The following is a 24,882-nucleotide window of genomic DNA, read 5'->3' on the forward strand; positions in this document are numbered from 1 at the left end:
GCTGACAGCATCCAGCCTTCGACTGCTGCAATCGAAATAGTGTACATGCCTTTTTAGAACTTATACCTTTCAGTTAACCAAAGGGGAACATCTTCCTTTCTTCTGTGAATCATCAGCTCGCTGATGGAGAACTTTAACATTCCCGTGTCTGATCAGCAGAGTAGGGTGACAGGGAGGTAATCTGGCTTATCCTACCTAATGCGTCAATGAGTTTTGCAAGCAGTTTTCTGGGGGTTTTGCTCATGGGTGGTTTGGGTCTCATTCATGTTGTTCTATAGAGACCTGGCCCAGCGCAGCGGCCGAGGGATGCCCGGGAAGAGGTATAAATAGCGTCCTGCCCACTCTGGCCACCCCAAGATGGGCCCACGCCCCATCACCCTCCCCAGCTGTGTCACAGCGCTCACAGAGCCCAGGGCACTCTAAGGGGCAGCCCAGTTTTCCCAGCTAAGAACCCAAAGGACTTGCTCAGAGCTGGAATTCGGCGAAGCAACTTGCTCCAACACGTCAAATCTGCCGCATCCCCAATACCCCACCCTCCTGCCTCTGCGCTCGCCACCCACACCGGCAACCCCAGCTTGAGGACCCCCCGCCCTCACCGCGCTGACAGTCTCAATCCTCACCCCTCGGATGCCAGGAAGTGTCCTTGCATCAGAACAAGCCTGGAGAGGCGAGGCCACCAGTGACTCCCAGCGGCCGCACAGGGCGCTGCGCCCCGCTCGCCCGGGCCTCTCCCCCCACCCCTCCCCTCCCCTGCCCTGCGTCCGCCCCGCCGCCCCCGCGCCGCCTCCTGCGCCCGGGCTGGAGGCGGATTCCTCTCTCCGGGTTTTCAAAGCGCCTTTCCGAAACCTCCTCCCAGCCCAGAGAGGGAGAGAGATCCCGGGCGCAATTGCTCCCCGGAGCGGCCGAGGGGCGCGCGGGGAGAGGCCTGCGCCGGGGTACTTTCAAACTGAGGCGCGCGCACACACACCCACCCACCCAGACACACACGCGCGCCGGTGCGCGCGCGCGCGCGCACACACACACACACACACACACACACACACACACGCCCATTTATATAGGCGGTGGCGGCGGCTGCGGCCGGGGCGGCGGCGGCGAGCGCAGGAATGATGGAGCTGAGCCAGCCGACCCGGGTTGGAAGCAAGTGAGGAGAGCCAAGGCGCGCCCCGGGATTTCTGTGCCCCGCGCTTGTCATCGTCCTCAGGGAACGGTGCACGCGGAGGAGGAGCGGCTGGACTGATTTGCTAGGGGGAGGGCGGGGACGAGGAGGAGGCCAGGTGAGCGAGGAGCCCCCTGCGTATCCGGACTCCCCGAACGCGCCTTTGCCCGACTCCTGCCCCCTCTCCACCCAGGTGGGCGCGCCCGTTTCCCCGCTCGCCAGGGGCGCTTTGAGGAGACCAGAAAGTCGCGGCCCGGCTGCGCGGGATGCCTTTCGCCAAGCGGATCGTGGAGCCGCAGTGGCTGTGCCGGCAGCGACGCCCGGCGCCTGACCCGGCGGAGGACGCGAACAGAGGCAGCGCAGAACCGCCGCCGCCGCCCCTGCAGCTGCCCGGCCGACGGGACGAGGCCGCGGCGCCGGGGCCGGAGGATCCTCCCCGCGCGCCCCGCGCGCTGCCCGCGCCGACCGACCAGGCGCTGCCGCCGCACGGAGAGGCACCCGCGGCGGGCGAGGAGAGCGCGGCAGGGGTCTTGGAGGCGGCGTCAGCGGCCGGCGAGGCGTCCTCGGCGGCGGCCGCGGCCGTGTTGCTCATGCTGGACCTGTGCGCGGTCAGCAACGCGGCGCTGGCCCGCGTCCTCCGGCAGCTCTCGGACGTGGCCCGGCACGCGTGCAGCCTCTTCCAGGAGCTCGAGAGCGACATCCAGCTCACTCACCGTCGCGTCTGGGCGCTGCAGGGCAGGCTCGGCGGCGTGCAGCGCGTGCTCGGCACGCTGGACCCCAAGCAGCAGGCAGTGCGTGAGTACCCGCGCCGCCCGCCCGCCCGGCGCTCCGCGTCGGCGCCGCACCCTCGCGCCCTCCGCGGTCGCCGCGACCCCGGCGCCGTGCCCGCTGCAGCTTGCACCTTACGCTTGCCTCCCCTGAGACACCACCCCGGGCCTCCCGGAGTTCGGGGCAGGGACGCAGACGCGGAGGGGAGAAAGTTAAAGAAAGGGGGCAGTCTCGGGACTCGAAGGCAGCCGCGGGCTGAGAGGGAGCATTTATGGGGACACAGGAGACAGAGGGGCCGGTCATTCACCTCTGGGGCTCGATTTCTCGGTCCCTCCCCGGCGGGGCGGGAGGTTGGTGCAACTTCTGTGGTTTCCAGCAGCCCATCCCGGAGCCCTGTAGTCCCCCTCACCCCCACCCCAGTGCGTGCTTGGGGCGCTCGAGGAGCAGTGAGTGTCCTTTTAGGGCTTCTGCAACGCCGTGGCGGTTTTGTCCCTCTTACTGTGACCTCACGGACTGCACCAAGCCCCGAACTTGTGCCTTGCGTTTGTGTGCGACGTAGCGCGGCGCCATTCGCCTCCCGGAGTGAACTCCGAAGCGCTCTGCTCCAGCCTTCTGGCCTGGGAGGGGCGTGGATGGAGGAGTGTCCCGGGCCCTGGGGAGATCGATGAGACCCCTGGGCATCTCTTCTGCCCTGAACAGAACAGGGTTCCTACTAAACGGCTCTCTGTGCCATCTGCCCTCCGAGAATCTCGGAGGCGTTCCACCCCCCTCCCTTTCCCCCAACGTGGACTGTCGCCCAAATTCACCCGTGTGTACAAGACCCCTGGGCACCTTTGCTGCCCGTTAACTTCACTCTTGCGACATCCCAGGGCTCCCAATAAATGTCATTCTGGCGCTCAGGAGAGTCCCCTGGCGCACGGTTGGCTAAATCGGGAGGCGTTGGAGTCATTTAGGAACAGCCGGACGGTGGGCGGGGGCCGTAAGCCAGCACGCCGGTCCTTTGGCGCCTAGTCCAGCGGCTGCGACGCTCGCAGCGAAGGTGATGTCAGCGACTCTGACTTACATAAGAAGCTTCCCCGGTTGCTGCAGCAGCTGCGCCGGTGGCGGTGGCCGCGGAGCGCGCGGGGCGGGGGCGCCCTCACGGCATCCTTCCCCGGGGACTTCCGGGCACCTCAGTCCCGCAATCCGGCACAGCCTCCTAACCGACCCCCCGCCCCGTTCGCGCACTACCCCTCCCCACCCCACAAAAAACCCCTCTGAACCCCGCCCCGGGAATTCGCTGCTTTTCTGCAATAACAATAATAATAAGCGTAATGAATAAATGATGTGCGCGATCGGTTTTCGCAGCTAAAAAAGACCCGGAGTTGGGTTAATGACTGGTTGTTTAAAAGGGCAATTCCGGGGATGAGTTCTGGAAAGAATTAGGACTGCCGTAGGCCAAGTCGTATTTTACTTTTGGGACTTGAAATGAGCGCTTTAATCCTGCCTCCTTTTTACCTCAAACCACACAGCAGGGACCGGCCCTTCACTTTCAACAGCGCTGATATCTGGGGAGTGTGGTCGGGGTGAGTGGTGATTTCACTTCAAAAGAAGTGGAGGGAAGTTTTGCAGACTGTCGAGTGGTGCATACATTTCCCGTATGTGTGTGTGTGTGTGTGTGTGTGTGTGTGTGTGTGTGTGTGTGTGTGAGACCCACTGCACCTTAGATTTCTCACAAGTGAAACTCAGCGATGGGGCAGAATGAGTTCCCTTCTCCCCTTTTTCTTTAGAGGCAGGAGTGGGTAGTTACGTACCCAGAATTTAATATAATCCTTTTCACTGTTTGGAGTATAAAGTAATGGTGAATGGAGAAAAGAGGGGATTTTTGGTGTGTGCATACGATTGATGAACATATACTCTATTTGTGCATATTTATACATGAATAAGTAAATGAAGATGGGGCTCATATAATACAAGGGATAGACTTAAAATCTATTATTTTTACATTTTCCTAAAACGGTATCTCCATACTTTGTGCACAGACCTCTCTCTTCTCTTGTCCAGATAAATTTAGGATGGCATCGTTCCTGTTTGATGTCATAAAAGGCATTACCTTCGGGAGGAAAAGCACAGTATTGTGTCTTAATTTGGGCTTCCCAGTGTGCAGAGGCGGAGACAAGGATTTCTGTGCAAGGAGTTTATTTGAGAGGGGATCCCGGGAAGCACAGGGAGGGAGTGGGGAAGTGGGCAACTGGGGTTCAGCACACACCTCAGAAGTGTCCCACTGAGGAGTGAGGAAGCTACAGTATTTCTCCAGCAACTTCTGTCCCTCACTGATGGAGAGCACCTGGAACATGAACTCCCTGGCGCCTGGGGCCTGTCCCAGGTGTGGGCTCAGCAGGCTCCCAGGCCAGGTAGAGAGATGCCAAAAGCCTATGGTGTGTACGGGAATGTCTGCAGGGGTTGCCTGGGGAGGGGAGAGGGGCTGTGTGTGGGTGGAGTACCCGTGGCATCTGCTACCTCATGCATCTCCCTTTAGCATTGCTCAAGGCCTAGGGGAGTTTCAAAGGGAGAGGAAGCCTGGAAGTGACCGAAGTTCTCTTTTCTCCCCCTTTGAATGTGTCTGGGTGCCTCCATACCCCCTGTATAGCCTTCCCACCCGGATCACCGTTCTCCATGCTGCTTCATCCTTGAACAGCTGCTTCCTGTTGCCCTGAGGCAGGCTGGAGTGGCTTTTGCAGGGGTGACATGATCCGACACACTCTTCAGCAAAGTCACTCCGGAGGCAAGTCCGGAGCTGGTAGACCAGTTAGACAGTGTGAGTGGTGACTGTGGCTAGGATTAAGGGTGACAGTGAATAGTGCTCGGATTCTGAATTCATTTTGGAAATAGAATTGACGGAACTTACCAGTTGGTTTGGGTACAGGGTATAAGAGCAAATAATAATACTAATTATGGATGACTCCCAGTGTTGTTATTGTTTTTGGCTTAAACAGCTGATAGAAGGTCCATTTCCAGAAATGGGTAAGGTTCGTGGAAGAGTGGATCTTTTATCTTTGGGGGCGGGGATGGAATCAGTGCTTTTCTGTTTGTGCCATGTTAACTTGAGCTGCTTGTGTCTTAGACAATTAGACGTGTGAGTTCAGAACTCAAGAGAGAGGTCCAGGCTGGAGATGTAGATGTGAGACGTAAGGGTAGAGACGATACGCGAGGCCCTGGAGCTCGGGACCATGTAGAGAGTAAAGAAAAGGGGACCAAGACTTAGCCTAGGGCAGTCCAACTTCGGAAGTTTAGTAGAGGAGAAGAAAGACTGAGAAGGAGCAGTGAGCAAGCTAGAAGGGAAATCAGGAGAGCATCGTATGATGGAAGCCAGGAGAAGGTGTCTCAGGAATGGAGGAGGGATCATTTTGGTCAAATGCTTCTGAGAGGAAGATGAGCGCCGAGGCAAGACCATTGAGCTTGGTACGTTGTTAGCAATGAGTGGCCCTGCTAAGTGCTGTTTAAGTGGAGGGGTGGAGAGGAAGGCCACATAAGAGGGGATGAAGAGAGAACAGGTATGGTATGGTCTTTTAATTGTAGCTACTCTGTGGGTAGCTAATAAAAATCTCATTGTGGTTTTAATTTGCATTTTGCTGATGGCTTGTGAGATTGAACACCTTTTCATATATATTTTTGACCACTTGAATATTCTCTTTTTTGAATTACCTGTTCGAGGCCTTTACTCACTTTTCAGTAAGGTTCTTTGTATGTTTTTTTCTTGTCTTGTAGGAGTTCTTTATATATTGTGTATATGAGTTATTTGTGAGCTATAGATATTGCAATTACCCTCTCTCTGTTGTGTGCCTTTTCACTCTCTTAGTGTTACCTCTTGGTGAGCAGAAGTTCTTATTTTTATGTAGTCCAATTTATGGATCCTTTTCTTTATGGTTAGTGGTCTTCGTGCTCTGTTCTGTTTGTTCTTAAATTCTTCACTGACCGCAAGGTCATGAGGATATTCTTCTATGTTCTAGAAGTTTTTTTTGTTCTGCCTTTGTCATTTAGATCCATGATTCACATGGAATTGATATTTACAAATGGTGTGAGGTAGGGGTCAAGATGCATTTTTTTCCATGTGGATGCACAATTAATCCATTGCCATGTCCTGAAAAGACCATCATTTTCCCATTTCACTGCAGTAACACGTTTGTCATCTAGCGAGTAGATTTATTTTATTTTTAGTTAACATTTATTCAGTTCTGCTTTATGTCAGGCCCTATGCTAAGATTTTATATGAATCATCTTATTTAATCTTCACAGTGACTCTATGAGAGTTCTTTTCCTACTTTACTGAGGATTAGCAACTTACTCTGGGTAGCAACAGCTAGAAAGTACTGGAGCCTAGAATTAGGGTCCAGGTCTGAGTGCACAAACTGTATTCCCAAACATTAGACTTTTCTCCCACACGTTGCTGCACAAATCCAGGGGAATTACAATATTAAAATCAAGGCCCTTCTCGATACGCTGCTGTCCACTTGTCATGTCCCTCCCTGCCTTCCCCACCTTCCACCCCAGTCCAGTCACACTGAACTACTGGCTGTTCCCCAACTTGCCAGGCTTTCTCATTCTTCAGGCCAATGTGTATACTACTCTTTTCTTCTGGAACATTTCACTGGCTCATTTCTGCTCTTTCTTTGATAATCAGTGGACACGTCATCTTCTCTGTGAAGTGGAACCTGATTCCTTGCCTGCCACCTCCCGCCTCCGAGTTTTCTAGAACTCTGTGCTGACCTTTATCTTAGCTTTTCTCCTTCTGGACAGCAGACCGTGTTGGCGCCCTGCTAGATTCCTTCAGCCCTCACCTCTCATTCTGATGGCTGCTTACTGCCAACTCCTGTGACTCTGCCTAGGGCTTTTTTTTTTCTGACTGATGGACCGCGCTGGGCCTTGCACACAGGGAAAGCCAGAAGTGCCAGCGAATCATTGCCTCTGAAGTAGTACTCAGTCAATGATGGACGGGACGTTGGTGGGCCAGTGGCCTCACTTCCTTGCCCCTTGGATGAGAGAGCTCTGAGGCACAATCCACACCATCTCTCAGAGTTCCCCAGAGGACTGAGCTGCAGTTGCCCACAGTGGTGACTTATTTGAAAACACACTGTGTATTCACTGCCTTCTTTTCTCCATCTCACTTCTCAGTTACCTATGGGTGCTTCCTGGGGTCGCCTCCCACAAGAACTTCTTGCACTTGAACTTGCACTTGTACTCATCAGGTCTGGGAGAACCCATGTCAAAACAACCTGTTTAATCTTTGAACTGTGAGGACAAAGACCTAGGGCTGGGAGTGTGGTAGAGGTGATGCTTCTCATTCTTTTTCCCTAAACTCCTTCCCCGAGGGTTATTAGATTCGACACATGGCCAAGCCCTCCAGACGCTCTGTGCTGGGTCTGGAAATAACTTACTACCCTGTAGCGGGCTCACAGTCTAACCTCTCATTGGCGTAGGAGGAGATCGTCAGTGCTTCAGAGGTGAGAAGAGGCTCGAAAGGAGCTCAGGTCCACGATGACCAAGACACACCCCCTCAGTTCCTCAGTGTTTCCTCGGCCAGCCTTTGAGAGTACTGCTTATCGTTCTGTGGGGATGGGCCAGTGATGATGGCCCCGAGAGATCCACACTCCCTGTGTGAGATGCGTAATTTCAGCCAGAGCAGACCCAGGAACTGCTAAACCCAGAAGTAGACTAGGAAGTTACACGTGGGGTGAATCGATCATTTGGGGTCGGTATGTATGGCAGTGCTAATTGTGGGTTCAGCCTGCTTTTGGAAGGATAATCCTTTTCCTCCCCATTCTGTTCATTCTACCACTCACAAAAACCCTTTGCAGTCTGGTTAATGTGTTTTTTTGGGGGGGGGGATGTTTTCGTAACTGTGGTTCGGTGTCTTTTCCTCCTGGCTCTACTCAGCGACTTTTTCGGAGGCATTATGATATCCGAATAGCTCCATTGAAAGCTGCTTTTAAACCCATCACAGAGCTACTGAGAAAAAAAGCAATCTTTCAAGGGTTAATAATTCATGGGTGTAATTTCCTCATAACCAGTAACAGCAGCACATTTCTTTCTAGACTTTTCTTGTTGTACTGGATTGGGTATTTATTTATTTATTTAATATTTATTTATTTAGCTGTGCCGGGTCTTAGTTGCAGCATGCGGACTCTTAGTTGCGGCGTGCAGGATCTAGTTCCCTGACCAGGGATCAAACCCGGGCCCCCTGCATGGGGAGCGTGGAGTCTTAACCACTGGGCCACCAGGGAAGTCCCTGGATTGGGCTTTTAAATCAAAACTACCAAACTACCTTACCTGGGAAATTCTTGAGGTTCCGTTGGGCTGATATTGCTAAGATGGTAACATTAAAGATTCCTTTCTTCCTGTTTGTGGAGGCATTTTCCACACAATGCCATCAGGAAAGTGTAAATTCCACATAAGTGCTCAGAAACATCTTCAGTCTCAGGGCTTCTAGTCTACAGTGGGCATCACCTTTAAGTTCCAATCACATATGACATCTTTCCTGTTGTCCCATGTTAGCGCAAACGTCTTAAAGATCCATTGACTTCATAGAACGCTTTGAATTTTTTTTGTGTGGCCGCCTCCGTGCCTTGCGGGATTTTAGTTCCCTGACCAGGGATCGAACCCTGGCCCCCTGTAGTGGAAGCGCAGAGTCCTAACCACTGGACTGCCAGGTAGTTCCCAGTGCTTTGAAATTTAAGAACAAAGACAATTTTAAATGCAGTTGGAATTTTGTTTTGATGGTTCAGTTGAATTTCTTTTTACTCTAGTAAAAGTCGTGAACCAAAAGATTTTGTGGGGCACTCAGTTAAAAACAATCATGGGAAGAGTATCCCAAGACCAAACTATTGATCACAAAAGTTCCTGCAAGTTCTTTTTGCATCAAGAATTCCTCATGAATCACATCTTGATAGTAAGTGAAAACAAAAGATAATGAGGTGAGAATGGTTTCTGAATGTAAGACTCTCATTCTAAGGTCTAAATTTGTTGAAATAAGGTTTTGGAGAGCGCTCTTAACCAGACTGTAAGCCCACAAAGGGCAGAGACCCTGTCTAGCTCATCTTTGTAAATGACTAAGACAGGCAGGGTCAATTTTTGTTTCTGACGCTAATGTCTGTCCCTCAATCTATTAATGAACATGAGAAGGTTTGAGTGTACTGAAATAGGAATCTGAGGACCTGGGCATCCGTATGCTGAAAAATTACTTAATTATGAAATGCCCAAGTCCTTCAGAGTGAAATTAACCAAGAACAAAATGAAGTTAATGAGAGTTGGACAGTCTTGGGATCTTAGAGTTGGGAAAGACCCTAGCGTCCATCAAATCCAACCTCCCACTCAGGGTGGGACTCTTTTTAAAGATGTCCCAAGTGGAAGCCCATCTAGTTTCTATGCTCTCTGAGACTCCTAGGAGTGGCCACCCACACCCCAACTTTATTGCTGGATAGTTCCCATTCTCAAATAATCCTTATCTACACTGAGACTAAATCTGTCTTTTGGCAATGCCTGCCTTTCAGTCCTAATCTGCTGTCTGGAGCCACATGGAATCTGCTTATAATCTCTTTTCCAGGACATCTTTAAGTGTCTAGAGGTGACTGTTACTGTCCCTTCTAAGCTTTCTTCATCCCAGGTGAAACAGCTTCACTTCCTTCAACCAGGAATCTTAATGCCACATTTCCTATCCCCTTCCACTCTGGTTGCCCCCTGCCACAGGAATGTACCCATTCCTTTCTCCATCTGCATGCCCCCCCCCCCCCCAGGACTAAGGTGGCCCTTGTTGCCTTAACCTTTTGCACGACACCACTGGTGCATGATTGCTCTTATAGCCCAACAAACCCCTTTCCTTTATGGTGGCAGGTCTTTTACATGAGGCTTCCTCTATCCCATTTGTGTAGTTGGTATTTTGAACTTAAATTTCACAAGACTCCCCCATTGTCTCTGTTAAATTGAATCTTGCTTGCTTTGCTCTTTCATTTCCAATCAGTGGTGATGGTTTAAAATCTTGATTCAGTGTGTCAGCTACTGCCCACAGCGTTTTGCTCTTTGCAGACATCCTAAACATGATGCTACCCCATCACCCACATCTTTGATAAAATTATTGTTGCGATGGACTCAAGGCCAGAGCCCACTGGCAGGCGGTACTAACAACATCCCTCCAAGCTGACGTCTATTAATCACTGTTCCTTGGGTACCATTGTTGCAGCAGCCCCGAATGCTCCCCCCACCTTCCCATTCAAACCACATTTCTCCACCTTGCCCACAAGATCTATCATCATGAGTGATTGTCAAATGGTTTGCTGAAATCAAGATACCATATGTCTGTAGCATTCCTTTGATCTCCCAGTCTAATAACCCTACTCAAAAGGGAAATGAGGTTAGTCTGGCTCAGACTGGACTCACAGCCATCAGAGGGGCTATTTAAATTTTCTTGTGTATAATGGATAAAGAGTTTATTTGGGGGAACCTGCTTTGGTGTTAGCCATCGAAGGACTGTAAAGCTGGACGGCAAGGGGACTCCCTGGGTCCTAGAGTCCATTTCTCTGGCTCCAAAGTGCCTGGTTTGTCCAAGGCAGAGGATCCAAGTGCTTGTCCCTGCCTTTCTTTGAGGATACGTGGTGAGAACTTTATGTCCTTGGGCTCTGTTCCTTCAGGAAAGGTTTGGAATTCACAGCCTTCGGCGTTTGCTTCGGCTCAGTTTGAGCAAGGTTGTCAGGTATCTGGTTTGTCTAATTGTCGAGAGGAAGCTAGTACGTGGTTAAGGGTATGGATGCTGAAGTTAGACCACGTGCTTCAAATCCTGGGTCCTTGTTCTTCGTGTATTATGGGATGGAGATAAAAACAGTACCTGCTACATCAGTTTGTTGACAGGGCCAAAGGAGTCAGGTGTTGAGGTACTTAGAGCTGTGCCTGGCCCATGGTGAGCCCCTGGTAATTATTGGCTGTTATTTTATTGGTACTATAATTGGATCATGCAGAGTGGGAGGGCTGTGTTAATTTTCTCCAAGCAGGTGTAAACCTGTGCCTGAATCTGTGAAATGCTGGGTCAGGGGGAAGGAGACAGCTGACCGAGCAGTTCTCTGTCCCTCTGTGTGGTCAGACGGCTATTAAGATCTCTGTGTTCCTTGTGGTCTCTTTTTGTTATGCAGAGAAGTATCAAAATAAAATGAGCAATGATCTTAGCATCCAGAGTCATTCATTTATTGTATTCCAGGCACTCTTCTAGGCCCTTGAGTTTCACCAGTGAACAAAAAGTTCCAAACAGTTTACAGAGGAGAGAGAGAAACCATAAACAACAAACCTAGTATTACTTTTAAGGAGATTACAAAGCACGTCAGCAGGTGTTAAGTGTTATGGGCGAAAAGCAGCTAGCGCAGGATGAGGGCGGTCCAGAGGACTGATGTGAGGTTGCCGTTTTCAGTGGGGCGGTCAGGTGGGCCTCATTAAGGAAACGGCATTTGAGTGAAGATTGGGAAAAGGTGAGGGAGTTAATAAGGTAGTGGGCTGGAGGACGCGTTTCAGCAGAGGAAACCGGAGATCCTGCAAAGGCCGTGAGGTGAGAGCATACCTGTGTGATGGAGAGCTGGTAAGGAGGCCGGTGTGGTGGATTTGGAGCATGCAGGGAGGAGAGGAGGCCGGGGAGGGGGGCTGGAGGGCGGCTCGGCCTGGTAGAGTGCAGTAGGCCACTGTGAGTGAGGGCTCTGCCCTTTGCTGAGTGAAGCGGGGACTCACTGGACGGTTTCAAGCCTATAGCAGTAACGTGATTGACTTAGAGTTTAAAAGGATCACTTTGGCTACTGGGTCAAGAAGAGACTGTGGGAGAAGCAGGGGTAGAAGCAGACAGACCAAGTCGGAGGCTGTCCTGGTGAGAGACAACGGTAGTTTGGTGGAAGTAATGAGAAGCGGTTGGATCCAGCTTAGAGCTGTCGGCGTCTTTTGTTTCATGTTCAGGGCTGGGCACCTCGGCCCACACAGAAGGGCATAAAATTGAAAAGCAAAGGACCCCCCGCACCCCTTACTCTGCCGGGCTTGCTCCAAGGGAAGCCGTGTTATAACGTGTCATAGTCCTGCTAGGAGGAGCAAAAGCAAATTCTCACACATTCTCATTCTCTCTAATGCGTTTTGCACAGCCACTTCTGAATGTCGAGCCAGGCACTTCTCTTAGAGTCTTGTTGATTAATCTTATTTTGCTGTCTTGGAACAATTGGAAAGGTGTCCTAACGAATAGTCTTTTTACAACAGAAACTAACACAACATTGTAAAGCAATTATACTCCAATAAAGATGTTAAAAATAAAAAGTCAACGTATAATTTGCAGTGAAATGTACAGCTCTCAAGTGCGTAGTTTGGTGAGTTTTAACAACTGTATTCACCTGTGTAACCCACCCTCCTGTTAAGATGGAGACTATTCCCTCTCTTCAGATAGATAGTACTCTTTTGAGGTTAGAAAACAGTATTGGAACTCTGGTGCCCTCACACCAGCCCCTGTCAGGCCTGCTGTATGAATATGGGCATGGAAGATAAGAATTCCACAGAAACTTCTGGACCATACAGTAGGATCAGACTAAGAACTAGAGATTCCATGTTTAAGATTTGCAAGGGAGCAAACTTCCAGTTATAACATAAAAAAGTCCTGGGGATGTAATGCACAGCGTGGTGAGTATAGTCAATAATAACGTATATTTGAAAGTTGCTAAGAGGGTAGATCTTCAAAGTCCTCTCAATATTGAACCATTATGTCGTACACCTGAAACTAATATAATGTATGGCAGTTGTATCCCAATTAAAAAAAGACTGAAAGAAAAAAAAAAAAGATTTCTAACACAAATTGGGACAGTGGAGTTTCCTCACTTTGGTCTGATGGCGCTGACTGCTGATGACATCTTGGTGCCGAGCTCTAGGGAGAGCCCCGCTTGACACAAGGATAAGAATCTGGCCTCAGAGGCCCCAGGGGTAACTTAGAAGTAGGAGTTTTTCTAAGATAAAGCTAAAATAACATTTAAAAAGAGATGGGAGAAAAAAGAACTTATTACTCTTAAGCAAATTTTTAAGTAGCAGGGAATGCTGATTTGTAACTGTTTTTAGCTGAGGCTTGAAGCCTGGCTGGAGGATGAAGAAAGTTGTTTAAAATGTGATTTCTAATTATTATATGTAAGTGCATTTAGATTTGTGGAATAAGAAGCCCTACTCTGGAGTTCAGCTACTCTTGATTTTTACTACTAGACAACTGAGGGAGGAAAGAACTAGGAGCTATGAGGAAGGATGACAGCCAGTGAGACAATGTTCATTAGAACATAATATCAATATTTATGTTTCTCTCCAAAGTGCATCTGGACTCTGTTCCTCGAGCCTGGATTTATATATATATTTTTTAACATCTTTATTGGAGTATAATTGCTTTACAATGGTGTGTTAGTTTCTGCTGTATAACAAAGTGAATCGGCTACACGTATACATATATCCCCATATCCCCTCCCTCTTGCGTCTCCCTCCCACCCTCCCTATCCCACCCCTCTAGGTGGTTACAAAGCACCGAGCCGATCTCCCTGTGCTATGCGGCTGCTTCCCACTATGGATTTATATTTTAATAATGCGAGTAAAGCTGTATTTTCCATGTGAATTTTGCATCAAAGTTCTGCTGCCTCAGCCAGCCCCCTCCTCACCCCTGAAGTGCTCCCATTTACAAGATGGCACATGTTTATTGAGACTTTGATTCTAGGGATGAACTTTGGGGGCGGGGAGAGTGCAGCATGAATAAATACCACAGAAATCCTTTTCCATGTGAGAGTCATGGGGCTTTCTGCTTCATAAATAGGAGAGAAGGATGCTTCAAAGTTTGGGGCAGTGTTGGGGGAAAGTGGGCAAACCAAGAAGAGACCACGGGAAGGATGTCGTGGAAGGTTTTCGGAGAGTTTCACTTGGGTTAAATGCCTTCAGTGTGAGAGAAGAGATTTTGGAACCCTGCTCAGGTATCAGATGTCAGTAGTGCTCATCTGGCAAAGTTTGAGCTTTCGCTAATTAAAACTAATCCAGTTGCACGAAGGAAAATATATTGCATAAGGTTGCTGCTTGTGTGGCTTTATTTTAACCCTTTCCCTGTAGCCTAAGACCGGCGAATCTCAGGCTGGTGTTAGGGTGGGAGGTGATAGTGAGAAATGAGATTCACTTACACACTCATTTGAGTAAAGACAGTGAGTGGTGTAGCCTATTAAGAGTATTGGCTGGTCAAGGTCAATTTGAAGCCCTTTTGGGTTTTCTTGATTGATTTGCCGATTCACAGTTTTTAACAGCTGTTGAGTGAGAAGGAAAAAAAAAAAAAAAACCCAAACCAAAGAGACACCCTCCTTTACTTCTCAGGTTGGACTTTCTTTCCAAGTTGCTCTGTACACTTTTCTGTGGCCTATTCACCTTGGTTGGATCAAGCCCTCTTTAGGAAGCTTGGGTTCAAGGTTTGTACCCTGAGGGTCTGGGATTTTTTGTCATGATCACAGGCTGTGTTCCTAATCCCAGTTGCCTTTCTAGTGAAAGGATGTGTTGGCCTTTGATTCTCTCAGTTCTGATACTTGCCAGCTATGCAACCTTGGACAAATTTGTAGTCTTTTTGTCTTAGTTTCCTTATCTGTGAAATGGGGATAGTGTTAGGACTCACCACAGAGAATGGTTGTGAAGACTGAGCGAATCAATCCATAGACAGGTCCAGCGGTGTGTGACATATACACAGAATACATAGTAAGTGCTAATGAATGCCTGTATGCCATCAAGGCTACTATTTGTGTTGTTGTTTTATCATTATTATGATCAGGGGAATTGGGTAAAGGAAACAGATGTGAAAATGGATAAAACCCAGCCCCTGTCGCTCCTCAACCAGCATAAATATTCTGGCTGGCTGGATGCAGGCTGCAAATGAGAACAGAAGAATCTCAGCCTGCTTTCTGGCTTGGCTAGCCTAACTCATGTCATGGGATACTGCTCTACTCTGGGATGGGCATATAAAAGCTCCTACCTATCCTCTGCAGTTTATTTCCTCCCCACTGTGCTGGATGCATGCAGAGGATTTAGCAGAGGACTCCAAGGCCCTAAAGGATGGTAGAGCCACCAGACAGAAGGAGCCTGGGTCCCAGAATCACCACATAAAAGACTGTCTGCCACCACCTGATTGGCTTTCACATAAGGGAGAAGTAAACTTTTCTTGTGAGATTTAGGGGGTATTTGTTACAGCAGTTAGCTGACCCTGACTAATGTAGAGATACAGCGCAGGGAGAAAAAACGACTGGTTTTCCTGAAAATGAACAGATGACGAAAGTACTCCAAAGTACTTTCACGGAATAAAAGGGGCTCTAAATGTAGAGTCTTTTTTTTTTTCTTTCCCTGAGAGACATAAAGAGTTTCTGTGTGTGCCCAGAGCAGTGTAACAGCTTTCCTCAAGTAAGCAAATGGAAATAAAGACTTGTTAACAGAGTTCTAGTTTCTAGAGAAATGTTGCTACCTGGAACCAAAAGAATTCATTCATATTCATTCTCTTTCTCTCCCACCATATAAAAATGATATACATATATTTGTAAAACTTTTAAGAGCTAATTATAATACAAAGCAATGTGCACAAGTTATAAATGTACAGCTCAATGAATCTTTACGCATTGAACATACCTCTTTAACCAGCACCTGGAATAAGAAACAGCATTCACAGCCCTCTGGAAATCCTGCCAGTTCCTTTCCAAGCATGCCCCCCGCTCCCCACCCAGTTGGCCATTATCCTGACTTCTAACAGTCTGTTTTGGTCTGTTGTGTCATCATCCAGTATGTGCTTTTTTATATATGGATTTTTTTGTCTGCTCAAAATAATATTTGTGTGACCCATCTGTGTTGTATGTAAGTGTAGTTCATTTATTTTCATTGCTGTATAGTATTCCTTTGTATGACTATACCGTGATTTATTTGTCCATCCTGTTGTTGATGGGCATTTGGATAGTTTCCTGTTTGGGTTATTCTGAATAATGCTGCTATGAACATTCTAGTTCCTGTCTTTTGGTGAACGTACCTACACTTTTCTTTTGAGTGAAAACTCCCTGCCTTGTAGTTTTACAAAACTCTCTTCCTCAGTAAGATGTTTCAAGGCTCTGACAGTGACTGTTCTTATTGCTTGCCGTCTCTTGGCTTCTAGGCTAAGCAAAAGTTTCGTTCTACTTTTCTGGAATGTAAAGATTATGCCTGATCTGTAATGGCAAAGTTTGGGTGTCTAAAATGAAGGAAATGTGATTTACTTCAAAGGACCTTTTTTCCGCCTCTTTTTATATTAAAGCATAGCCATGGAGCCTTTTGATTCTCAGACGAGGGCTGTTCACAAAGCTATGTTTCAGATCACTTGGAAACTCCTTGTAATCAGGGTTTGACATTGGAATCTTCACTGGTGCTGCTTCAGCTCTTCCTCTGCGAGAAGGAGAATCCTTTTGGATTTTCAGATTGCTTCCTTCCCTTGGGGAGGGAATGGAGGAAGAAGAGTTATGAGTCCTCTAATCCCTTGGAGGGATTAGCTTTAGCGCTGTCGGGAGTTGCCTCCTCTATTTGCCCCTAGTGTCAAGATTTTATGCAAAATCTAGGCAAAGCAGAACATTTCCTCAGAAGGGCAAGAGACAACGAAGAGGGGAAAGCCTTTCTGTCCCCCTGAGAGGGCTGATTCTTGTGGCTCTGCTTTCAGGGCCTTGGATATCTGATCCACAAAGTAGCAACCCGGACTAGATGGAACTTTGTGGATTCTGGGGGTTGAAAAGGCCTCAAGCAAGTTCTAAAAAGCTGCCCACCGGACTTTCTTTCAAACCTCCGATACAGGCTCAGCTTCCCAGACTCCATTGCTGAGGCTAGAAGTCCTGGACTCAATGAGTAGTGTAACCCCCCTAACCCCACCCCAGCCCCCCAGGCTTCCTCACTCTTTGGTTTGAAATGACCAAGACTGGAGAATTGAGGCCTGACTGTTTGAGTCTGAGCCTTCTCCTTCAAGCCCCACGGCTGCATGGTGTTTTGATGGAACGTTTGGTTCCTTTGGGTGTGAAGGTGTGTGAAGCCTTTACAGTTAAGTCTGAAAAGTGGCTACGAGAAGGCCCCGGGGAACCCTGCCGCCGAGTGACACACAGCTGGGCCTTTGAAAGGGGGGTTTTATGATAAATTTGAACATGGTTTTCAACTTGACTGTACTTTGCTATATTCCTTTTCCCGGCTAGAGGATAAGTGAGCTGATTTTTTCCATGAGGGAACTGCTTCGGACCATTAACCCAGATTTTCTTCAAATGCATAAGAGACTGTAACTGACTTTTGGCTTTTAAAAACTGGAGGCCTGGTGAGACGGCTCTGTGAGGTCAGAAGTTGCAGCTGGGGCCAGGATATGCTCTTCTCTACCAGCCAGGTGTGAAATGCAAAAGAGCTTTATGCAGAATAAGAGGCCTTTAAAAATCCAGATTTACTCTGAGGACCTGGGTAACTCTTGCTTAAATCCACTGCTTGTCTCGAGTTGCCCTTCTCTTCTAGGGGGCACGGCCGAGACCAGGGCCTACAGTTTCTTCTTCACCCCTGAAATTTTTTTCTGTGGCCAGCCCTGCCCCTAGTTTTTAGAAAATGGCTGAATTTTTGTCTGAGCTGACTGTCATCAAGGAGATTCTTCTCGACGTGTTCAGGTGGACATCAAGCAAATTCGCGGGCACACTCACGTTTCCTGAACATTTGTTGTGTGACTGCTTTCTGCTAGTACATGTTATTCATGTTATTTAACAAGCCCCTCAAAATGCTGTGATGGAAATGTGAGTTTTTTTGTAGATGAGGAAACGGAGGCTCTCCTGGTGGCTCTAAGAGCACACTGCTTAAAAGGGCCTCAGCCAGGATCCAGACATGGCTCTCTGTCTTCAGCTTTGGTCCTCTGTTTACGCTGCCCAGCTCCTTATCGCCACTGAGATAGGCTTCTGCCTCCAGTTTATGATGGGGAAGCAGAGGCATAAAAAAAAAAAGACATACAGACGATGTCCAGGTGGGGCCTTGGATGCTCAGAAGGGCTGCTGGGGTTGGGATGTCTGGACAGAAAGGTTCACGAATCAAGGAGTACCAGCCATGCATCTGATGGCAGGCATATGGCTTTGTTGGATGTTAAGACGTGATGGGGCCAGGCAGTGGCTACGTGTCTGGCTGTAACTAATTAGTTGTTTGATGGTAACTTAGTAGATTGGGTAAAATAAGGCATTGGCTGTAGCAGGAGTCATTTTCTGTAGCAAGGCCTTTACTACCTAGACCCAAAAGATTCACCTCCTGGATACACAGGATTCTTTCCTAGCTCAGTGGTTGCCTATTTGTATTCTGTAGTGTTGCTTGAAGGCAGGTGTAAATTAACTGTGAGTGACCTCAATTCAGATAACTAATCAAGCCAAAATAAAATAAATTGCCATTTTTTTCATTTATTCAAGTAGGCCAAAATGAAATACTGATAATGGTCAGGTTTGGGGTGGGAATGAGGATGGGGGGGTGGGTATAAGGGTACTTTCAGACATTGCTGATGGAAGTGTGAATTGGTATAATTTCCAGACACTGCTGACAAGTGTGGAATTGGTGTAAATTTTCTAGTAAGCAGTTGGCCTTTATGAAATTAATATACAAAAAAACTGTATGCCAGAGATGTCACTTCAGAATTTAACCTGAGAAAATAAGTATATAAGTAAAAGAATGTATAGATGCCTCAGTGTTGCTTATAATTAAGAATTATTGGAAATACATTAAATGACTAGCAATAGAAAATTGATCAAACAAACAACACTGCTATACATTAGTACAGCAAACAACATTACTAAATGTTGGAATGGTGAAATAGTCTACTGCCATTAAAATGATACAAATAGATATTTATTAACTCAAAATTATGTTTATGTTATATTCCAAAGTTAAAAACTCTTACTACTAAATAGTATGCAGATTATTGCATGTTTATTAAGAAGATGTACGAATATAGGGAAAAAATGTCTGGAAGGATATATACCAAGTCAGTACTTTTAAAACATGTTTTGATTATGATCCACAGTGAGAAATATGTTTTACGTTTGTGATCCAGTAGATGCCTGTAGCTGAGACAATGGTTTTAGCAACAATACTACTTTTCTCTATGTAATGCGTTCTGATATATTTATTTTTTCCTTTCTTTACTATATTATTCTATCCTTCCCTCCTGTATTCTCCTTTATTCCAATTCTATTCCTCTTCTCCTTTTTTCTGTTTCATTTTTTAAGATGCTGGTCATGACCCACTAAGTTGATTTCATGATTTCCTAATAGGCCACAAGCCATAGTTTGAAAAACACTGCTCTGGAATGTTAACAGTGGTGATCTCTGGCAGGTGGGATTATACTAGATAACTTTTTTTTCTTTTTGAGAAGGGAGGTCCTTTTTGCTTTTCCATGTTACTTATGTAATACAAAGACTAACGAAAATTTTAAAATGACAACGATTCCATTGAAAAACCAATTGATACCCTGCAACTTTTAAGGAATGTATTGATTGTATAAAATAAGATGCCTACTCTACACCATGATTATTGGGCGTGCAGAGTGTTCCGGGGACCTTAAAGAACTTTATGGCAGGACAAATATATCCATTGAGGCACAGAGTTTAAATAATAGAATAACAAGACAATGAAACATGGCCTTATCTCTTCAAACTCAAAAGGTCACCAGGCATCCCGGCTTACTGTTTTACCCCAGTGATGCTGCATCAGTTCTCTGGGATTTATTTCTGTTTCTGTTCCAGATTGCACTTTGTTTTGCTCATTCTCCACCTTAAAAGAAATAGATATTAAATTCATCAGACTACTTTCTGGCCAGATTATCTTGCCTTACAGCACTGTCAAACTTAGCCTCCTTTAAAGCTAAAGATGATTTTAAATAGAAAGTAGTCATTAAGAACTTAGAGCAGGAAGCAGAAGCTTTAAAGGAGGACAGGAAGAATCCCTGGCCTGAGTCAATGCACTTTGCTGTGGGCTTCCTGCTCTCAACACACAGTTGGAAATCTGCAGACCCACCCGCATCATGGCCACCCAACCAAAGTGGGTAGCATACGAAGTGAGCTTTCTCTGGGAAAACAGTGGACAAGTGGGGCAGAGATTTCTGCAGAAAGTTCTGTTTATGTAGGGCACAAGTAAATCTTTGGGCATGTGTGCCAACTGCCAAGTGGGGGAGGGTGATCCATACAGTTGGGGCTGGGGAGAGGCTGGCTGGCATTTTCAGAGTTGGGGCATGAGAGATGCTTCCTGCCCTTGAAAGGAATTAATGATAGGAAATCTGAGAAAATAACTGGGGTTGCTTTCCAAGAGGTAGTAATTTAGTTACTGTTGTTTCAGACTGTGCCGAGAGTAATCTGACAATGCTAAAAAGGTTATTTGGAGCCCTGGCCTTCCACTAAGGGAGAAGACTAAAATTCATTCTATCTCTGAAAGATTGTGAATAACATGTCAAAGTTATTCATGTACTCATTTATTTATTCATTTATTATCCGATGAATTATCCAATCATGTAGTCATTTGTTCATCCATTCATTCTTCCATCCATCCATCCATCCATCCATCCATCCATCCATCCATCCATATATCCACCCATCTACCAATCCATTTATCTAAGCATCCACTTACATGGCCAGATGCTTTGTACTGTGGGGCAAGTGGCAAGCATGGGGGTAGGGAAGAAACTCTAAAAGGGGGAGGAGCAGTCTGTGTAGTTGAGTTGCTCACAGTCTGGCAGAGCAGACAGACAAGTAAACAACTAATTACCACATAGTGTGGGCAGTGCTACCAGAGGGGCCAACCTGGCTTGATTCGTGCAAAACTAAGTCTCCCCTTCAGGCCTGGAATCACGGAATGTTAGCCCGAGAGAAGCCTTAGAAAAACTGAATGGCACAATGCTTTCCAGACTTTATCCACAGAGTTCTGGGGTGCCACTTCAGGGAGTGGAGGTGGGAGAAAGAGGGAGGAGTTAGAGGAAAGCTGAACAGATGGGGTTTAGCTTCTTTGAGAACCAGAGCAGGTCCTTTTTTATCTGTTTCATATATTGAGGTTCCTTGTAGAGTATCATTTGAGGAAGGGCCTTGTCTGCTTAATGATGTTTGCAAAACACTGGACCAGTTCACCATCTTTCCTTGTGTCTCTGGTTTAGAAAGGGAGGCCCAAAAGGGTGGAGTGACTAATCCAAGGTTTTAAAATTGGTTAGTTAACAATCCAGGAATAGACCTGGTCTTCTAATTTATGTGGGCATAAATACATTACTTCAGTTAGCTTTTGCTTTGTAACAGATAACCCCCGAACTTAGCAGCTTAAAACAACCACTATTTAGGCCATAATTCTATGAGTTGGCAATTTGGGCTGGACTCATTTGGGATCGTTCTTCTGGTCTCAGCTGAGCTCACTCATGTCGGTGATGAGCTGCTGATCCACTGGCAAGTCACGTTAGAACAGGCCAGTCTACGATGGCCTTCCGTCTGAGGGATGGCTGGGAATTGGCTGGGGTAAGCAGGTAACTGAGTCCGGAATGTCTCATGATCAGGATTCCAGCAGGGAAATATCCATAACCTCTTGAGGCCTAGGCTTAGGGCTGGTCAAAGCAAACCACAGGACCAACTCAGACTCAGAAGGTGGAGAAAGAGACTCTACTTCTTCATTGGAGAATTGTAAGAGTTGTGGTTACAGGAAGGGAAGAATCATTGCCCTTTTTGCTATCTACCACAAGAATACTGAGTTATTACCATGTCCTCTCTTCTTAATTTGGGCACTGGAAAAATGTGTGTTTGAAAATACTATCTAGTTCCAAAGCCATCTTTATAAGAAGACCATAGCCATGACTCTTTCTATATACTATGAGGCCTCTTGCTTACTTGAGTGTTTGAGACAGGTGGTATTTACTGCTTGTAGTAAGGGACGTTGTACCTTAAGAACATCCCTACCTTAATCCCAGTCACAGTCTTTGCATCAACAGCCCTTTCCATGGAAAGGACCCTTCAGCTTTTGGTTACTCTGATTCTCATCATTTCCATAAATATTTATTGAATGACTCCTATGTAGCAGACACATGACTAGATATTGAGGATATAAATATGTCTAAGGTGGGCCCCTAACCTCAGGTAACTCACAGTCTGGAAGGGAAGGAGGAAGGGTAAACAGATTATTATAGTGAAATATGATGGGGAAGAGGGCTGGAAGTTGAATTTCTTTTTAGTGGTCATTATTACCTTTGTAATTAGAAGGTGCAGCCACACGGTCATCTAAGTAGATGCAGGAAAAAACATTCAAGAAAATTCAGCACCCTTTCTTGATAAAAACATTTAACAAACTAGGAATAGAAGGAAACTTCTCAACCTGATAAAGTACATCTATGAAAACTGACAGCAGGCATCATACTTTGTAGTGCAAAATTGAATGATTTTTTTCCTCCTAAGATGAGACACAGGACAACACTGTCCATTCTTGCCATTTCTATTTAACATTATACTGGAGATTCTAGCCAGAGCAATTAGGAAAGAAAAAAAAGGCATTCAGATTGGAAAGGTAGAAGTAAAAGTATCTCTATTTACAGATGACATGATCTTGTTTAAAGAAATTCCTAAGGAATCCATGCACACACACACACACACAACCATTAGAACCAATAAATGAGTTTAGCAAGCTTTGAGGATACGAGATCAATATACAAAAATCAGTTGTATTCTATACATTAGCAAGGACCAATTAGACAAGGACAAGAAATTAAGAGAACAATTCCTTTTACATAGCATCAAAAAGAATAAGATACTTAGGAATAAATTTTACAAAAGTGCAAGACTTGTACACTAAGAAGTATGAAACATCATTAAAGAAAATTAAGGAAGACCTAAATAAATGAAAAGACATTCCATGTTAATGGATCAGAAGACTTAATACTATTAAGATGGCAGTATTCCCCGATTGATATACTGATTGGTTTCAATCCATATTAAAATCCTGGCTGATTTTTTTTTTGCAGAAATTGATAAGTTGATTCTAAAATTCATATGGAAATGCAAGGTACCCAACATAGCCAAAACAATGTTGAAAAAGAACAAAGTTGGAGGACTCACACTTCCCAGTTTCCAAATTTATAACAAAACAACAGTAATCAAGACAGTGTGGTAGTGGTGTAAGGATAGACCTATAGATGAATGGAATAGAATCAAGAGTCCAGAAATAAATCCTTACATTTATGGTCATTAGATTTTTGACAAGGGTGTGGGAAATGATCATCTTTATAACAGATGGCTCTGGGACAACTGAATATCCATTTGCAAAATAAGTTGAACCCCTCCCTCCCCCACATTATTACAACAGAAATTAACTCAAAATGGATCACAGACTTAAATTTAAGAGTTAAAACTATAAAACTCTTAGAAGAAAACATAGGAGTAAATTTTCATGACCTTGGATTAGGCAGTGATTTCTTAGATATGACACTAGTAGCAGAAATGACAAAAGAAAAAAATAGATAAATAGGACTTCATCAAAATTAAAAACTTTTGGCCCTCAAGGGACACCATCAAAAACTGAAGAGTCAACCCACAAAATGCGAGACAATATTTGCAAATCACATATCTGAGAAGAGACTTTGTATTAGTTTCCTAGGGCTGCTGTAACTAACTACCACAAACTGGGTGGATTAAGACAACAGAAATTTATTCTTTCACAGTTTATGAAGGTAGAAGTCCAAAATCATGGTGTCAGCAGGGCTATACTCACTCTGAAGGCTCTAAGGAAGAATCCTTGTTTGCCTCTGTCCTGGCTTCTGGTGGTTGTCAGCAATACTTGGTGATCCCTGGCCTGTAGACACATGATTCCGTTCTGTCTCCCTCTTCACGTGGCACTCTCCTCTTTGTCTGTCTCAGTGTCCCTGTGTCTTCATACAGCCTTCTTATAAGAATACCAGTCATTGGAGTTAGGGCTAACCCTAATCCAGTATGACCTCATCTTTACTTGATTCCATCTGCAAAGAATGTATTTCACTTTCATCAGTACTGGGGGTTAGGACTTCAACATATTTGCCGGGGTGGGGGGAAAGCACAATTCAACCCACAACAGACTTGTATCTAGAATTATAAAACAATCTTAAAACTCAACAGAAAAAGACAATTTAATTTTTAAAATGGGTAAAGGATTTGAATAGACATTTCTCCAAAGAAGACATAAAAGTCGGCATCAGCACACGAAAAGATGCTTGATACCGATCAAAACCACGAGATATCATTTCATACCCATTAGGATGGCTAAAATAAAAAAGACAATAGTGTGTTGATGAGGATGTGGAAAATTGGAACCCTTATACGTTGCTGGTGGGAGGGTTCGATAGTGCAGTAGCTTTGGAGAACAGTTTTGGCAGCTACTCAAGATGTTAGACATAATTACCTTATGACCCAGCAATGCTCCTCCTACGTGTGTATATACCCAAGAGAACTGAAAACATATGTTCAAACAAAAACATGTATATGAATGATCATTGCAGTATTATTTGTAGTAGTCAAAAGGTCAGAATAGCCCAAATGTCCATCAACTGATAAATGGATAAAGAAAATGTGGTATATCCATGCAACGGATTATCATTTGGCAATAAAGGTGGTAAAAGATAATACAAATGATCGACACATGCTACAACATGGATAAACCATGGATAAACCTTGAACACGTTATGTTAAGTGAAAGAAGCCAGTCATACAAGAACACGTACTGTATGGTCCCGATGATATGAAATGTCCAGAACAGGCAAATTTATTGAGACATAAAGCAGGTTAGTGGTTGCCTAGTGCTGGGGGATGGAGAGAATAGAAAGTGACTTGCTCATGAGTTTAGGGTTTCTCTTAGGGGTGGTGGTTTCAGAACTCTGTGAATATGCTCAAAACCATTGAATTGTACATTTTAAAGGGTGAATTTTGTGTGTAAAT

The 24,882-nt window shown here is 45.9% G+C and overlaps 1 protein-coding gene across 1 annotated transcript in view; it reads left to right on the forward strand.

Moving 5' to 3' along the window:
• Window positions 1-869: 869 nt before the first annotated feature.
• NHS (NHS actin remodeling regulator) overlaps window positions 870-24,882 on the forward strand; it is a 342,854-nt gene continuing 318,841 nt past the window's right edge. Inside the window, exons 1-2 of the mRNA XM_059911577.1 lie at window positions 870-1,144; window positions 1,353-1,954. Of these exons, the coding sequence (XP_059767560.1) occupies window positions 1,426-1,954 (529 nt within the window). The 5' untranslated portion in view covers window positions 870-1,144; window positions 1,353-1,425. The remainder of the gene's footprint in view (window positions 1,145-1,352; window positions 1,955-24,882) is intronic.

The sequence above is a fragment of the Balaenoptera ricei genome, chromosome X (assembly GCF_028023285.1).
Source record: "Balaenoptera ricei isolate mBalRic1 chromosome X, mBalRic1.hap2, whole genome shotgun sequence".
Lineage (NCBI taxonomy): Eukaryota > Metazoa > Chordata > Mammalia > Artiodactyla > Balaenopteridae > Balaenoptera > Balaenoptera ricei.